Consider the following 16,647-nt stretch of genomic DNA (forward strand, 5'->3'; position numbering starts at 1 on the left):
GTTCATCTGGGCGAGATGAGTTACCGACAGATGGAATACAGTATATGTAGAAAATCCTGATGTCTTCTTTAAAGTCAGTACAGTTTATCTTAGCCAATATATCCAAGCTCTGACCATCTAATTATTGCCTCTTCTTTCTGATTTGAAACAATTTGCAGGAATTATGGCAAAATGTAAAGCTATGTCATTTAGCAGTTCAACCTCAATTGCCATATACCAGTATCTTAATGCACCTATATTTGGACCAAAGAGTACAAAAATGGCTATGTTTAAAAATAACTCAAAATAGCTTGTATGCACATGAATCTCAATATAAGATTATTGCTGGATTCTGACTTTTAATGTATTGAAGGCCTATATAAAGAATCTTATTCTTACACCTATCATGCACATTGCATGCTTTGCACGCTTAGCCTTAAAGAGAGAATGTGGAAAAATAATGTAAATCTAGGGTCGGATCCACTCTTTTTACCCTCATGTTGTCATTTCCACCTGTGCGGCGTGAATGTGAAATGGTGCCAAATCAGAATTCTCCACCCACGCCAATGACAGCATTTTACACCCAGTTTGTGTGTGAGATGTGGGTGATTCCACAAGGTGCAAGGGAGCAGACAATCAGATTCCTGATGTTTAAGGTTTCTAGAAAGGGAATGAATTACCCAGGTTAACCTCCAAGCCATCATCATAATCTCAAGCACTATATTATTTACAATCCTTATTCTGATTCTATGGCTCAGCCTCTTCTTTGACAGACTTTTCAATCTCTGTTTTAAATTTAGATTTCAGTCTCATGGTTCTGTCTTTGTTGTCTACATGGGAAGTGTGTTTGAATCAGACTATGTACAGTGTCAAAGCGTCAAGTATTTTCAAGTCTGGGGAGTATTTTCCTACTGATTGTGGAATGGTATATACATAAATCCCTGGGTATCAAGGTAAGGATTTGCCAACAAACCTATGCTCCTTATGGCCTTTTTACATTCCATATATCAGTGAAGGAACACTGAAGGTCATGCTTTAGGGATCAGCATTTCAAAGAACTGCTGAACCGAAAATTACTCAGGAAATCACACTTCCATACAGCGCTCTACCTGTGTAGACAAAGTATAAAAGGAAAGATTCATCTTACACCATCCAAGGCACCTATTTCAACTTTAGTATTAAAAAGTTAGGGCTTGATGCTGAAGTGTGGCAACTCAGGTCAACTCTAACAGAAGTTTCACAGATTCTCCATTTCTCAGGATTAGGCCTTTAGAGAAAGGTTCTAGGGTCGAAAGCACATTCATTCTCTGTGTGAAATACATACTGGACAACAGCTGATTGCAAAACAAGACCTGCCTTACAGTAAAGTGATGCTGGGAAGAGAAGCCAAAACTTTCAAACTTGGATGTAGACATTTGCATACATATTTAGGCACCTACATATGGTAGGTGACCAATTTTTAGAGGTGCTAATGGTCCCATCAACTTCGAAGGGACATGTGGGTGCTTGGGGCCTTTGAAAATCAGATATTGCACTGAGAAGAGAATGTCAGGGTTAATTTACCCATGCTCTGTCCATTTAAGGGTTCAGAGCACTGCTAAAGAAGTAAAAGGAAAGACAGTAAGGAAGGAAGTTGTGGTCCCAGGAAGGTGGTGGTGGTTGTGTCCTGGGGAGACAGAGGTGGCATGAGGCTTATGCAGGCTGCCTTTGTTGGTGTTGGTTTTCTTAAATATAAATATTAAGTTTAATAAAACCTCATTTTTAAACCCATCCCTGGAGTGGGATTGTAACAAGGGTGGGTGATGGTTGCTGTGGAAAGAACTCTAGAAAAATTAATAAGGGGAATTTATGGCTGATAGTACCACCTAGGGCAAGATATAATGGCAGCTGGTACTGCACAGACATATAATAGCTCTGCAAAAGCATCTCTATCCTGACCTCAGCAGTGTAGCAGTGTGCTAATGGACTTCCCTTGAGCAAACACGGCCAACTGCATGAACATTATGCCACATACTGTAGCAGCATGGTATATGGACAAACGAGTATAAGTGAGAGGTTCATCAAACTGAATGGCAGGGTTGCCATTGATTCCAAGGTAAGCAGGAGTAGGCTCATACTGTATTTTGTTAAGTAATTGGTCACGTTATTTTATTTAAAAGTGTGTGTTAATTTTCGCAGCTCTGGGGTTCAAGCGATCCTAAAAACCTGCATTGCAGTGATTTAGCTAATCTCGGGCTGTTTGCAATGTGTGCAAGCATGACTATGCAGTCATGGGAAATGCCATGACTGGTGGTAGAGTATGTAGAGAACCAATGGTGGAATGCACGGCGCAGATGAGTCCAGGATAACCTAATGCCTAGCAATGGGGCATAAAATGGGCAATGTACCTAGTTGGCACAAAGTCAAAATGAACTAGAGAATATTCTTTCCAGTTTCTAGCCAAGGACTCAATGAGGGTTAAGTTCAGTCATGCCAAATATTCTGCTGGAGCACAGAATCCACAGGAAAGTCCAGCTGGAAAAACGAGGATCATACTCACCTGAATGTATGACTGCTGCCCCAGCAGGGATCACAGATCTGAGGAAGGGAACTATCCTGCGGGGCAATAACACATTTTGACGACCTTGGCTCTAGACAGAGACTGAGAATTTTCTGCCGGCATGAGTGCTTGAGCAAAGAGCAATTCAGGGAAGCGCTGGCCTACAGGAGACCAGGAACAGCAGTTGGAGACCAGGCCACAGATAATTGCAAGCAGAACAAGTTACTGATGAGAGTGGATTCAATGACTGGATGAGGCCTAATTAGCACCAAAGGTGCAGACCAGACCAATCAATTGATATCAACCTAAGGACAGAAGACAGAGCTCCAGAGTCAGAGCAATTGGGTCCTATACTCTTCCTTGTTGCAGAACTTCTGCACCTTGGCCCCAGATATTCTCCTCTAAATGCTAATGGGCCAGAGTTTCAGATGCTGTAAATCAGCATAGTTCCATTGAATTCCCTGCTATACTGCCAATTTACACCAGCTGAGGATCTGGCTCCTTTATAATTCTTTACCTTTCCATGCCACTTGTACATAATGCTCAGAATGCTCGGCTCCAAAAAGTGATGCTATGAACTGAAGAAAATGCCCTGCGTCCAACGTCTTCAAACCTGTGTGCCTTAACTTAGACACCAGAATCCATATTCTAGACACCTAAATAAAATAGTCTGATGGAAATTTCAGCAATGCCCAACATCCATAGTTCTGCTGTAGTCAATGGAAGCCGTGGGTGTTCCGAAATGAGGCCTTCTAAAATGAGGCTCTTTGGGTTTGTAGTTGTTAGCCTATGTCCTGATGAATCTGTTCTGTTATAAGCAAGCAAGAATCATAGGGTTGGTGGATTTAGTCCAGCTTTGAGCAGGGGGTTGGACTAGATGAGCTCCTGAGGTCACTTCCAACCCTAATCTTCTATGATTCTATGATTGCAAGGGATCTCAAGACATCATCTAATCATCCCCCCTCACCCCCGTCCAAGAAGGATCGGGTATTCCTTAAAGTATACAAAATGCACACAACTGTTTGTGAAAGCTCAGCTGAAGTAACTCTGTTCCTGGAAATATAGATTTGATTGACTGTTATCACCAACTTTTCCTTGCAAACAAAAATACCAAAAGGTAAATCTAGGAGAGGTATCTGGCCTCTCAAAACGTCATCTATCAGCAACTTAGTCCCACACTGGCTGATGCTGATAGGGGTTTAAGGAGATGTGAGCCATGGGCAGTCACACCAGGGGACCTTGTCAAAAGGCTTCTGCCTGGAGGTCTTAAAAAGCTGGAGGCAAAGAAAGACCAGTTGGTTCAAAATCAGATAACTGCCATATATTTACTTAAGCACTTAACTATTGTAGGCCAGATCCTCAGTTGGTATAAAGTGGCACAGCTCCACTGAATTCAAGTAGGTAAATACTTTTCTGACCTCTGACTTCAATGGAGTTATAATGATTTATACTAGTGGAAGATCTGGCCCGATATTGCATGCACTGGACAAAGTAGTGGGGAAAATTTGGTAAATATCAGAGACTTAGCTAGGAAATGCTATTTATTCACCTTGTTTACTGGTTATTCAGCATCAAAACTACTGAATGTAAGGACTGGAAAAGTATAAAACATGCAATAAAGTGTTGCGTGTAGAACATGACATTTGGTATCAGAAACTCCGGGGTGAGAACATCTGTCATGAAATGCGATGCATGGAAAGCATCCTTCCGATGGAAATTTCAGTTTACAGATAAAATATACAAAGGGTGGGCCAGGTGCCCAGCTGCCATATATCACCATAGTTCTATTCAGACCACTTCTGGATCCAAACCAACACTATCTTTAACGTCAAAGATGATTATGTGATATTTGCATTACTTAGGCTTAGAGACGTCACTTGGCCCTTGAAAGGTAAGAGGCTAACAATGCTGTTAGATGTGCCAGTTGTACTCACCATTCCCATTTCCTACTGCAATAATATCAGCACAAACCAGCTGTTTCAGATGTAGTGTGTAAGGAAGTGGAGCTTCCCTGCTCTGCATACCCAACTGGGAGCAAAAAGCACACGAGTTCTAATTCCAGATTTGACATGAACTCCTGTTGTGAACAAGGACTTGTCATTTAGCCCCTCTGCTTCCAAATAATGGTTGGTAAAAGGGGATAATGCTGACTTCCCACCACACAGACATACTGTGAGATTGGTTAGCAAATGTTTGTAATGCAATTTGGAGATTAAAAGCGCTGAGTACGGTTATTACTGTTATAATTCTCCAAGGCTGTGTGGCATCTGTACATGCTAAGATTTCAAGCTCTGAGATCATGATCCTCCAAGGTGCTGAGCAACTTCAACTTCTATTAAAGTGAACAGTTCGACACAATTTTGACTGCAGATAAATCACTTTATAAAAGAGCAAAAGGGCACATTTGACAAGCCCAAAGAATGACTATTTGTAGCCAGATATTTAAAAGGCCCCCTTAGTCATCCTTTTAATATTTACTGGTGCATCTCACTGTATCTGCAAACTGAATAGTTAGTAGTCAGGTGCACAAACACACAGTGTGCTCATGCAAAGATTTTTCCATGCATACATGGATCCACCCACACACTTTTCCAGTGTGGGTTAAGAGGATGTCAGAAAACATGGCCTTCTGAAATGAATCTAGCCACGCCCTAGAGGCCGCTGCTATTCCACAGACATATAGCTGATGTTCACTCACATACAGCTGAAGATAAGTTTCTTTCCATGAACCAGCAGGATACTTCGAATTCAAACATTTCTCCCTGACAAGTTGCCATGTTGAAATATATTCCGTGCGTGTCCTACTTGTCTTGACATTACAACTGAGAAGTGCAAAAATGAGATCTGAAGCCAGCAATTACAAATGAGACAGAATTCACCCAAAGCAGAGAAATGGCAAGAGCCTCTGCACTGTATTAGAATCTAAAAGGGGAATTTAGTTTAGTTATTAATGGGGCATAATATCTGTGAAAATGCTATAGTTGTTTTTAAATTCTTCCTCTTTTTCCACATACTTCAGATCAAAGCTTTTATACCATAGGCTGCTTATACATTTATTATTTGTCATTAAAATACAGTTATGGCTGGAAAACCCATCAATACGTTTGCAATGCATTTCAGTTGCTCTTCATTAAGCTGTTCTTATGAATCTGTCAATACAATTTTATTAGTTTGTTTCGTTTGGCTTTCAGAATAATATGGCCTCACACAGAACTAGAAAATCCTGTCACTGAAGTGGAGATGGCTGAAATGGTTCAGAAGCTGCCTCAAGATAATAATAATCCCCAGGATATGTCATGCATTTGGGATATATATTTTATTAATGTGATGTGTCTAAAATGTTGACTGAGACAGTATGGATTGCTTCTTAAGAAATGACTGAAAATCTCCAGGTAACTGTTTAGCTGGTCACATGACTATATGATGGTCTGGTAATAATTAATATCTAGGGCCAAATATTGTAGTTCTTCACTACTTGCTCAAGAAAACTCACCCTGAAGTCAATAGCGACTATGATTTCAGGATTAGGTCTTCAACCTTGACCAAGTTATTCCAAAGAGGGAATTGGGGAAGGGAGGAAGAATGTTAAGTATGAAAATCAGAATGAAAGAACTCTCTCGGTCAATGTGGTAAATCAGACATGACTTGGGGCATGATCCAGTGCCCATTGAACATAGCAGAAAGTTGGCTATTGACTTCAGAGGGCTTTAAACTAGGCCCTATATGACTTAACAAAAGTAAGAATTTGGCCTACATCCTTAGTTTGTGTATAGCATAACTTCATTAGGCTTTTGTGGTGCTGTGGTGATTTACACCAGTTGAGGATCTGACTCTTTGTCTCCACCACTCCCCCAGTGTTTGAAACCCACCCCTCCTATCTGTAGAGAATTATATGAGTGCGCTATCATAAGTGCAGTCACATAGTAATATCTGTTTAAATATACTATGCACCATTTGTCTGGTTTGAAAGTAAAAACAATGGCTCCTGGTAATATTGGGGTATAGTTAATGATCCAACCAGTGGACCAAATTCGGTGATGAATCCTGGTCATGTACCACCGGAGGCATGTTGCGCATATGCTAAGAAGATAGATTTGCAGACTAGCATTAGAGACTGTCTTCCTGAAAAACCACAACCCCCAAAGTCTACCCTGTAACCAAGATACTAAACAACCAGCTCTGCAGATATTTTGATTACTACAAGTTGTTAATAAGCTAATTTATATTTATATAAATCCTAATAGAAATTGACATTAAAAAACCTTTCCAAATTGATTAGTTTAATGAAGTTCAAACATTTAAGATGTTATATACATTATAATGGCCACACATAGTTTCTGCACATCTGTAATATATACTTCTAGGTAATATAGGTTTTACAATACTCAGAGTCTTGGCGAAAACAGCATCCCAATTCAAAGAAACAAACAAACCAAAAACCCAAGACACCTGATAGCTTCAAATCAACATCAAACTGGACTCTTATTGCCAAGATTTCTCACAACATTCTGGCAGCACAGGGAAGATAAAATCTACAACCGGTCATTTTAAAGGAATGGCATTTCTAGACTTTATCTTAGAACCACGGCAGCTGTCTTAATGTCCGTCAAGGGACCAGGTAGTATGGGCCTAACCCAACTCCCACTGAAATCAATGGAAAGATTGTCATTGACTTCCATGGGCTTTAGATCAGGCCCTTAATGAATATTACATACATAGGGACAATCCTGCCACTCATTTTATGCAAAACTCCCATTGGCTTAGGAGAATCACACCTGCATGCGCACGCACACACACACGTACACACACACACACACAGAGAATAAAGGCAGGGCATTGTGCCTAATGGACAAATGTAAGGCAAAACTGTTCCAGGGTCCAAAACCATTGCTTTGAATGTAGGAATCATTACTCTCCGGGGTGCTACCTGACTCACTGAGTACTAGCAAATTGAATGTTATAAATATTCAAGTATAGGAGACGGAAATCTTTTGTATAAATTATTTTCTGGGATAAAAATTAAATAAATTCAAAAAGACTACCTTCTATCTATATGAACCCAAACCTATATACATCATTATAATTATTGTTAGAACTCTCATACAAATAATTACGCCAAAGAAGATATATTGTGTGGCAAATAAATTTAGCTGGCACTAAAATTGCAGAGGCAAAGGTACGATCTAGTGGTTTGAGTACAGAACTGAGAGCCAGGATTCCTGAGGTCCAATCCTGGCTCTGCCTTGGACTATCTTTGTAGACTTGGGCAAGTCATCTAGCTTCTCGGCTTTAAATTATCCATCAGTGAGATGAGGATCGTAATACTTATCCATCTGTCTCACTGGAGTGTTCATTAATATTTAATGTTTTCAAACATGTTATGGAAGTGCTAACTATTACTATTTCATTTCAACATGACATTTAAGGGACAGAAAATGGTATCCTGGTCCAGAATACCAGCCCATTTTCTGCTGATCTTAATCCCACCTTCTTGTTATTAGCACCATGAGCCCTGTCTTTCATATCCAGAATCAAACACTGGTGGTAAGCTTGTTAATACTTTTTGCATCAGTTGCTTGCCACAGAAGTTCCATTTGCTAATGACCCTTTTCATTAAATAATTCTGCCTAAATTCTGCCGCTAAAGTAAATCACCTTGTTTTCCACAATATTTCACAATTTCCCTTAGAGCTTTTTAAAATCTCCTCTTTCAGGGAATATAATTTCCTTAACCTTAATTTATAATTTAGATTTTTGCTACCATATTTGTTGCTCTCCACTCCACACCCTACAAGATTATACACAGTATGTAGAGCTGGTCAACATTTTTCTGAACACAAAAGTTTTCATTAAAAAGGTCACCTTCTTTCAAAAACAAAATATTTCATGAAGGACACTTGATTCCCCCCCCCTCCAATTCCCCCCCCCCCTCCAAATGGATGTAATTTATTTTTATTGAAAATTTGTCTAATATGTTAGGAAAACATATTGAAACAGTTATCTAAATTTACCATTTGGAATTTTGATCATATCTTTGATAAAAATTTCAATTAAAGAAAACACACAGAAAAATTGAAAAAGTGGAAAGTGGGTCAATTTTGAGCCCTGGGAAATAACTCAGATATTTTTCATTAATTTCTCTTTAAAATTTGTCTACCAGCTTTAGTCCTGTAGTAACCAGGACTGCATACAGCATTCCAGATGGGACTGACATATTCCAGAAATGGCCTAATAGAAGAGAGCCGTATTTTAAAGCATTTCATAACCTTCCATGGAAAATCTACAGCCTACAGCCATTGATTGGTTTGGTAGCACTATTATTGGCATGATTTTGAATACCAGCTCAAAATACCAAGATTTTTGTACATTAGGGCAGATCTTTAAATCTTAGGTACAGATTTAAAAAATAAAAAATGTACCTTGGTTATAAGGAGAAGCAAAGCAATGTTAATCCATAAATGTAAACAGGAGAAATGCTAACAGAAGATAACTGTATCCCACGATTATTCCAATATACTCCTCTTGATTTGGCTGCTTCTATCTTGAGTTCATTTATTTCACATGAAATGGAGTTTTTAAAGGCTTTATAAAGATTCCTTTCTTTTATTTAAATGTTTCTTTTCCCCTTTTCCATACCTTGAGCGTATGAATGATACAAATGAGTACGGATAATGGAAACATCTGTACATTTTCTTTAGACAAATGGAACCACTGAAGCTATCAAGGATTCTGACCACATACATATTTTTCCTATTTTCCAGTTCATCAAAATGAGGTTTTAACCTGAGTTCATATATGCTTGATTTTTCTTGTATTAACTGCCCCAACAGAAGTGCTACAGATATATAGCTTTCTTATTAAGTACATGGATTTGAACTCAAAGAAGACTGTGTCCCTGGGTTGATATTTAACAGAGGTTGGAATCATGTTGGTTCAGTCATATCTACAGAGTTGGCTTTCTTATTTTTCTTCTCTATTTCAGAGGTGGCTTTTGTCTCAGGTGAGCAATCAAAAGAGAACACAGCAACTGAACATGAATATTTGTTGTCTTCCAAAAGCACCAATATTTGGAAGTTTGAATACCTTAAAGCCACAGCACTTTATTCTCTGAAACATAAATGAAAATGGGAGGAGCGTTAGGTCCCACTTCATCATCCCCATCTCATTCCTACTACTGCGCTCTTTTGGCTCAGGGATTCTATGCCATTGAACACACTGCTTTGCCTTTGTTACCCGGTGTTATTTGAAGTAGTTGAGTCCCGCCACGAGGAAAAACTTCTCCAGGAAAAGTTCAGAGTCCAGCACCGCTATGTGGGCAGCCCGTCCGATCAACGTGTTGGCAGTGTTTGGGAGGGCATGGAACACATTGTGTCTGATTAAAATGCAGTCCTTCGCCTCGATCAAAGGCTGAAGGAGGTTGTTTATCATCTCTCCGTAAATAGGACCTGAAAGAGATTTTAAGAGGCAGTCAAAGTGTCGCACCCATGTCCCAATGTTGCACTGACTCTGTGATGGGTCTTCTCCACTCAGTGCAATTGCACCATGGCGACACTGGATGGAGAAATCTGAAAGGTGCCAAGACATGGGACTCTAGAGGACAGTCTATCAGGAAGATGAATCAAAAGGCATATTGCTGTCAATCAGAAGTGGATCCATGGCATACAGAGCAGTCTGATGGGTCTACTAGGATTATTAGTTTGAAGTTCTGGGTGTTACGCTTTACAAAATATCTCAGGACTCAGACCTGATCCCGTTGAAGTGAAGTGCAAAACTCCCAATAGCTTCAGAGGTAAAAGAATTGGACCCTTACTTCTCTGTAAGGTAGAGTTCAGAGGGGCTAGCAATGGGGCATACAGCTCCTTTAGGACTCAAGTGGGGAACCAGCTAAGGCCAGAACACCCTGCCTGTCTATTCCTGAATACTAAATAGGAGGCTGTCCAGGAAACCAGCTAATGCTCTTTAGGGATTTGAATGATTTATACTAAATCTGGATCTAGATCCTACTAGGCCTTGGTGTTCCTGTAAGAGGAATGCCTGAGGAATGGGTGGAAAGATGTCCTTCCTTCCTCAACTATGTCCAGGTTGGGAAATCAGTGGGGAAACTGAGGGAAGGGGGAAAGACTATAGTTGGGAGACTGATAGTACCAGGTATCATTTTTGACCCATTGGACATGGATGTCTCTTCTCACTAACACTAGTGTAAATCAGAATAACCCCATTCAGTTCAATCATTCACATGAAACTGCTATGCATTTGCCGTTATTTATGACAGTTCCCTTCAAATGGAGCTGTGCGGTGCCCTGTAAATGAACAGTGTGTTTGTTGATAATAAAAGAGAATTGACAGGGCCAAAGACAATCTTGGTAAAAAGCTGGTGTGATGTCTTCACTGATGTCAAGGGATTTGCTCCAAGTCTACACAAACACAAAGGATTTCAGATGGGTTTGAGGGTTTAAGTCATAAGGGGTAGGATCCAATGACTATTGAAATTAAAGGGAAGATCCCCATTGACATCAGTGGACTTTGGACAAGGGTCATGATGAGAAGCAAAGGTGAAAGAATATTTTTTATTCAGCAGGCTGGTGAACAGCAACGCTGGCAACAAATTCTATTATAATCATAATCACTAACAGAAATCGGGGGGAGGGAATCTTTGATTACAATCTTGAATGAAATTTGTTTTGATCACACAAAGAGCTTTTGAAGAAGCTCCTGTATTGATTTCAATAGCTTCCTCTTGGATGAGAAAATTGTCCGGCTTATCAAATTAACATTTGAGTTTTCGTTGATTATTTTTTAAGTGATGACTGCAAAAAATAATTCTGATATAACATCCTCAGCTGTACAAAAGACTTAAACAAATAACCAAACACCTCAATGGTTTTGTGAACACAGAAAGCGGTCTTATCGTACCTGTATGACGGTCTTTAAGTGCAGTTTTGCACATTTCTATCCTTGCTGAATGAAATGGGACATAGCGATCCTGGGGAGATGCCACCAACACTACATTTTTAAAGTACTGAAGACCTGTAACAAGGTAATACATCATGCATTATCAAAACAAAAAATCTACATGAATGTTACCAGGAGTATTACAGAGACAAGGTGAGTGAGGTAGTATCTTCTATTGGACTAACTTCTGCTGGTGAGAGAGACAAGCATTCAAGCTTACACAGAGCTCTTCTTCAGGAATAGATTATGCTTGCGCATGTTTTAAAATGTACAACGTAGTGGAGGAGGAATAGTTATATATGTAGACTACACTTCCAAAGAACAGTTTAGTAATAGCGCAAACCACTGCTGTCACGGTTGTAAGCTGTAATGTTATTAGTTATTGCTAACATCCATGTGGACCAGATGCTTAACAGGAAAAGGTAAAGGCACTGCCCCTGCCCCAAAGAGCTTCCAGTCAAAGGCCCTGATCTTGCAAATTCATATGCACGTGAGCAACTTTACACACATGAGCTGCTCTATTTGATTCAATGGGTATTCTTGTCTGAGTGTCTGTAAGATTGGGGCCTAAACTGAGAAGTGAAACAAACAAATGAGCAGCATAAATGAACAAAAAAGTGGTGGGAAGGGGACAGAAAGGTGCAGGCTCACAGCAATGATAGTTCATGGTTACATAGCAAGGAAGTTAAGCAGAGGGATAGTTCCATTATATTAGCGATTTAATTGTTGTTGGGTTTTGTTTGTTTGTTTGTTTTTAATACACTCACTTCTCAGAGGTGACAAAGCAGAAAAGATATTTTAAGGGGGATCTAATGAGGGCTGATATTCTTACTGTAGATTCTGGAGTATTTTTCTTTTTAAAGGATCTGGACATTATTGCTGTTTAGCAATTAAAAGCCCATGGTACTGCGAATGAATTCCTGTAATTTACGATTTTGTTCTCTTTGTTAATTTACTGTGCGTTCATCTGGATCAGACAAGATGGATGAATTCAGCATGCAGTATCAATCACTGCTTGTTCTAGTACATGAGCTGTGTATATAGTGCTAGAGATGGATCGATCATAAGCCTTTGGACTGTTTAGCACACCACCATTAAAGGAAGGGAAGTCTTCACACATTGCGCTCCATGCTACAAGGTTCCTGGAGTAGCGCGGGGGTCAAGTTTGAGCCTGATCCACAACTCACTGATGTCAGTGATAGTCTTTCTCTCGACTTCAGTGGGTTTGGGACAAGACTCTCAATCTGCAGGATGCAGACTGGTGTTACTGCAAGGCTGTATTACAGAAAGTGACCCAGCTGGGGGAAGGACAAAGATACACGTATGATCATTTTTGGTAGGGGATGAAAGAGAGTGCTCTGCTGCTTAAAACACAAGATTGGGAGTGATGCATTCACTTCCTAGTGCTGTCACAGCCTTTGCTGTGTGATACTGGGAATGTCCCAGACTATTAGAAGTGCTACATGGTCTAGGGAATGCGCACTGGAAAGAGAATCAGGAACTCCTGAGTGCTAATCCCAGCTCTGACTCGCTCTTTGATTTTGGCAAGTCTCTCGGCTTCTCTGTGTCTGTGTTTCTCTCTGTAAAATGAGAATACTAAACTTAACCACCTGCCTCTCAGGAGTCTTGTGAGGGTCAGCTAGCATCTGTACAATACTTGAGGATGCTCAGTACTAAGTGACACAGTTACTGGGCAAACTGCACCTTTGACCCCTCCTGGTCTCATCAAGTGCTCCCCTCTCTGAGATCCCAAGCCTCAGGGCTGAATCATGCAATTCTTCCCGTCTCAGAGTCCCCAGGTGCTGGCAGTTCTTGCTTTAACAGCTCTGACTCTAGTCAGACCCTGCAGTTCTGTTCCCTCCAGGGCAATGACAGTGGTAATTAGTGACCCAACAGCCTCCTTAAAGCAAGTATAATTTATCTAGAAGAAAAGCATCTAAGAAAAAGCATGTCTTATAAACAATGGAGCAGCCTACGCACGTCTGTTTACCAGGTATCTAACTAACTCCCGGTAGACTCTTCCGCACAGCCTCTCTTTGTCAGCTCGTCTCCCTGTCCACTGACACTCCCTGGGCAGCCCCTAGCAACTCACCTCTGTCGCAGGGATCAAGACTTTTTATAACTCTTTATAGCCCTTTTAATCTCTCGCCTTCCAGCCAGGCAGAACAGCTGTGTCGCTTGGGGCTAGAGCCTGGAAGGATACCATTCTCTTTCAACTGCGTGCTTGGGTTTTCTTACCTGGGAGCTGCTGTGTTGCCTGCCTGCACAGACCCGTTGAAATCAGGCATTACAGGTGTATAATATGTTTTCCACTACCGCCGATATAAATTAGATCCATTCAGTCATACAGGAAATTCTAGTAATCTCAACATACAATTTCCCCTCATAAAATGATGACATAGCAATATTCATAACATCGTTACACACCAGTTCCAAATCAGTCAGACTGAGTATTATTAAATAATAGCATTTGGTGTCACATTGCCCTTTTCCTTCTGGCAGCCTATCACGTTATTTCATTTGTGATTAATTAAATATCAGTAGAATCAGAGAATCATAGGCTGGAAGGGACCTCGAGAGGTCATCTAGTCCAGTCCCCTACACTCATGGCAGGACTAAGTAATATCTAGACCATCCTTGACAGGTGTTTGTCTAACCTGCTCTTAAAAATCTCCATTGATGGAGATTCCACAACCTCCCTAGGCAATTTATTCCAGTGATTAACCACCCTGACAGGCAGGACATTTTTCCTAACATCCAACCTAAACCTCCCTTGCTGCAGTTTAAGCCCATTGCTTCTTGTCCTGTCCTCAGAGGTTAAGAAGAACAATTTTTCTCCCTCCTCCTTGTAACAAGGTAGGCGAATGTCCACAGCACTAGCTTACTCACACACAGACTTCTGCATTAGAGGGAATGCGCTACTGAGAGTGAATTCTGGCTAGCACACTAGGGATAGATCTAATTCTTTTCTAAAAGAGCCTCTGGCTTAGTTCAGTTGGTCATGGACAGACTGAGGTGGGGCTAACGGGACCTCTATTTAGCATTACAGTTGAGGAATGGTGCCTGTAACTTTCCCTCTGACACTGAACTGTGGTGTCAGCAATGGGCATAAATAAAAGCATCACTAGGGACCTAGATTCATAACATTGTGGGTCCTAGAAGTGAGAATTAGGGCTGTGTGAATAATGGAATTTTTTTGTTTGCTGGCAATTCCAAAAAAAAAAAAAAAAAAAGAAAAGAAAAGAAAAGAAAAAATGTTATGGGTCGAACTGAAAACAACATTTTTTGACATTTCTGGCAAACCAAAAAGAAAAAAAATCATTTTGATTTACAGCCTTTTTAACATTTTTTATTTTTTTTAAAAATAAAGGAAGTTTTGAAGCGAAAAGTAATTTGGAACCAAACAATCAAAATGTTTTGTTTTGAAAATGTCAAGATAAAATGTTTTGAACATTTTTGGAATTTTTTTTAGGGATTTTTGTGGATGAAATAATTCAGCAAAACCAACAAAAATGGTCAAATTGTTTCAGTCTGATCAAATCTCCATTTTTCGCCAAAACTTGTGTGTTTCAACTCTCACCCAACTCTAGTGAATGGCTCCAAATTAAGTCAAACTAGGCAATAAAGTTTTTGCCCTTTAACAGTATAAATTAAGTTGTAGCAACCTAACAAGGCTGCTATTCCTCGCTTCCAGGCCGTGCATACAGAGATGGGCCAAAACTACAACATTTGTATCCAGATCCAAATTTACCAAAGTTTGGCAACAGGGTGATGTCCACACTAGAAAGACATGGATAAAATAGATTAAAGCAGACAGATGAGTCCATTAAATAGTTTTGCTTCAGGCCCATCCTGAGGCCAACAATGATTAGTGAAAATTACTGATCAAATGCAGATGACTTCCTTTATTTCCTGAAGAGCAGCTCAGTCCAGGACAACACTTTGGAGAATTTGCTCTCCATTTGGATGTTGACTCACCTGGTTTTTGGCTGAGCTGGTACAGGAAACATTTGCGCAGATCTGCGTTGTCCCTGAAGGTCAGCTGCAAAAGTGACCCTGATTTTTTCAGCTTCTGCATGAGCCATAGCCCTAGAATGACAATCGACATGTTTCCCCTACTTGTAATTATCAGATCAAATGCCTTAAAAATTAAAGGATCTCTTCCATGGTTAAAAAATTCATTATTCTAGGGCTAGAGTTGCCAAGGCCATTGGACATCAGAACTCTGCATTTCTTCTTGTGCTAGTGATCAGTGGCTAGAAAACCTCAGGGCCATGTTGTATTCTCTGCTTCCATGAGCACAGAGCATAAAGATCCGGGAGATCTTGACCCATGAGAGCTGCCACCCCAGCAGTATACCTCTCTTCCCTCAGCCCTAAGGATGTCTTTCCATAGAGGCTAGATGTAAAGAGGCCTGGAGAATAGCCACTTCCCATGGCATTATCCCACCCCCTAATTTTTGCAGGTACTATGCTGCTGATTCCAGAGGCAGCTGTTGGTCAGGGGTTTCATGCAGAAACAACTTTTTTCAGGCAGCAGAGGGGCAGTTGGGAGCTGAGATTCAGTGGACAGGCCCTTAGCCTCAGCCCACGTGCACAGGCTGTCCTGATTCAGGAAATGGGCTGAGACTCCTGAACGCAGTTAAACACTTGGCCCAAAGCTAAATCCAAGTGGGTTGGTGGTCTGGTGCAAATATTTCCCGCAGATCTAGTTAGTGACACACACAACAACTAGCTGGGACCCTTGCCCCATTCATACAGTGGTCTCTTACAGGTACTGCCATATACGAAAGCAAACGTAGGCTTTTTCATTAACTCTTACCTGTACTAACCAAAGTACTGTTGTTGTAAAGGGTTCCTAGGTGAGGCCCGGAGAGGGACAGGAAGGTGTGTAACTTGTTGAGATAATAACGAAACCTGGGCCGAGTCAGTACTGATCGGATGATGACGTTACCAAGGGAATGACCAATAAAACTGTTGGGAGAGACGGGGGGACACAATAACACAAAATCTGCGTTATGTATTTCTTCACTTCAAAATGTGTGTGGCATGCATTGATCTCATTTGCTCTATGTGGGTTGGCTCTGCCTCTACACAGATGGGTCATTAGTGCCGTTTAGTCATGTATTGCCACCTCCTTTATCCTCCATGACATTTCCGGCTCAGCAGCTCCTCTGCC

At 40.6% G+C, this 16,647-nt stretch overlaps 1 protein-coding gene across 1 annotated transcript in view; it reads right to left on the reverse strand.

Annotated features, from left to right (window-relative positions):
• Positions 1 to 8,564: 8,564 nt before the first annotated feature.
• FAM135B (family with sequence similarity 135 member B) overlaps positions 8,565 to 16,647 on the reverse strand; it is a 248,784-nt gene continuing 240,701 nt past the window's right edge. Inside the window, exons 17-20 of the mRNA XM_067531743.1 lie at positions 16,291 to 16,442; positions 15,448 to 15,558; positions 11,431 to 11,544; positions 8,565 to 9,962 (exon numbers count right to left, since the gene is read on the reverse strand). Coding sequence (XP_067387844.1) covers positions 9,757 to 9,962; positions 11,431 to 11,544; positions 15,448 to 15,558; positions 16,291 to 16,442 — 583 coding nt within the window. The 3' untranslated portion in view covers positions 8,565 to 9,756. The remainder of the gene's footprint in view (positions 9,963 to 11,430; positions 11,545 to 15,447; positions 15,559 to 16,290; positions 16,443 to 16,647) is intronic.

This window comes from Emydura macquarii, unplaced genomic scaffold (assembly GCF_026122565.2).
Source record: "Emydura macquarii macquarii isolate MOO-44397 ecotype Brisbane River unplaced genomic scaffold, CSIRO-AGI_Emac_v2 contig_369, whole genome shotgun sequence".
In the NCBI taxonomy this organism is placed as follows: domain Eukaryota; kingdom Metazoa; phylum Chordata; order Testudines; family Chelidae; genus Emydura; species Emydura macquarii.